At 52.9% G+C, this 1,793-nt stretch overlaps 1 protein-coding gene across 1 annotated transcript; it reads right to left on the bottom strand.

Annotated features, from left to right (window-relative positions):
* Positions 1-224: 224 nt before the first annotated feature.
* LOC135999355 (olfactory receptor 14A16-like) lies at positions 225-920 on the bottom strand. The gene has a single exon (XM_065652912.1). The coding sequence runs from the start codon at positions 918-920 to the stop codon at positions 225-227; it is 696 nt and encodes a 231-aa protein (XP_065508984.1).
* Positions 921-1,793: the final 873 nt, after the last annotated feature.

Here is a 1,793-nt window from a genome sequence, read left to right as displayed (position 1 = left end):
AAAACAGTTTGCCGGAGAGCCCTTTATTTTGCTTAAACACAGAGAGCATGATTCCTCATGGACACAGACACTCAGTGAGAAAAGAAAAGCAGGCAGTGAACTAAAAATGGAATTACAGTATTATCATAAGAGAAAAACACAACTAGAGACAAAAAATACTGCACACAGGATGAACCTGCAATGAGTTAGACTATAACTCGTATGTAGAAGAAGACAGAGACAGTTTATAGCTTCGGAAGAAGTCCAGTCATCAGTTTCCACAGGGCATCCTTGAGCTCCTGGTTCCTCATGCTGTAGATGAGGGGGTTCACTGCTGGAGGCACCACTGAGTACAGAACAGACACCACCAGGTCTAGGGATGGGGAGGAGATGGAGGGGGGCTTCAGGTAGGCAAACATGCCAGTGCTGACAAACAGGGAGACCACGGCCAGGTGAGGGAGGCACGTGGAAAAGGCTTTGTGCTGTCCCTGCTCAGAGGGGATCGTCAGCACGGCCCTAAAGATCTGCACATAGGACAGCACAATGAACACAAAACACCCAAATGATAAACAGACACTAACCAAAATAAGCCCAGCTTCCCTGGAGTAGGACTGTGAGCAGGAGAGCTTGAGGATCTGGGGGATTTCACAGAAGAACTGGTCCAGGGCATTGCCCTTGCACAGTGGCAGTGAAAATGTATTGGCCGTGTGCAGCAGAGCAGTGAGAAACCCAGTGGCCCAGGCAGCTGCTGCCATGTGGACACAAGCTCTGCTGCCCAGGAGGGTCCCGTAGTGCAGGGGTTTGCAGATGGCAACGTAGCGGTCGTAGGACATGATGGTGAGAAGAGAATACTCTGCTACTATCAAGAAGGCAAACGAAAAGAGCTGTGCAGCACATCCCGAGTATGAGATGTCCCTGGTGTCCCATAAAGAATTTGCCATGGATTTGGGGACAATGCTGGAGATGGAGCCGAGGTCAAGGAGGGCGAGGTTGAGCAGGAAGAAGTACATGGGGGTGTGGAGGTGCTGGTCACAGGCTATGGTGGTGATGATGAGGCCGTTGCCCAGGAGGGCAGCCAGGTAGATGCCCAGGAAGAGCCAGAAGTGCAAGAGCTGCAGCTCCCGTGTGTCTGTGAACGCCAGGAGGAGGAACTGGGTGATGCAGCTGCTGTTGGACATTTGCTGCCTGTGGGCATGAGGACCTGTGCAAGGAGGAAAAAACAGTGACAGTTTAGATGAGACTTCTCTGGGAAAAACCAAAGCCATTTCTCACACCCCCTCCCCTGCTCCACACCCCTTGTCCTTTTCCAGACCTTCCTTCGGGTCCGTGGCTGAGCCCTGGGTGGTGCTGGCTGGAGGTGCCGTGAGGAGCAGGGCCTGTGCCCGCTGGCTGCCCAGGAGTCAGCCCTGCTCTGCAGCAGGGGTCATGGAACGGGGGGCAGGCGATACACCTGGGGTTCAAAGTTGTCATCTGAAACTGCTGCTGGTGCAGAAGGGCCTGTCAGCATCTGCACTGTCACAGAGAATGGAACAGGATGGTAAAATGAAGTTTGAAATGATTGGGGTTTTGACAGCTTTGCAGAATCACGGAATATTAGGGATTGGAAGGGACCTCGAAAGATCATGTAGTCCAATCATTCAACTCCCCTGGAGAGTGTTGTTGGGTGTCAGAAACCCTCAGCATTTCTGCTGCACTCAGAGAGAACAGAGCGAGTCCTGCGAGACCAGAGGATGCCTGTGGGTCAGTGCAGAGTGAGGGCAGCTGCTCTGTCCCTCTGTCTTGCTCCAGCTGCCCTGGGCTGGCACCTTTCTGAG

This window comes from Caloenas nicobarica, chromosome 28, assembly GCF_036013445.1.
Source record: "Caloenas nicobarica isolate bCalNic1 chromosome 28, bCalNic1.hap1, whole genome shotgun sequence".
NCBI classification, from domain to species: domain Eukaryota; kingdom Metazoa; phylum Chordata; class Aves; order Columbiformes; family Columbidae; genus Caloenas; species Caloenas nicobarica.
This window is presented reverse-complemented; position numbering and strand designations above follow the sequence as displayed.

Excerpts from the sequence above, each read along its gene's own strand:
- LOC135999355 (XM_065652912.1), bottom strand. The coding sequence starts at position 920 with ATGGCAAATTCTTTATGGGACACCAGGGACATCTCATACTCGGGATGT.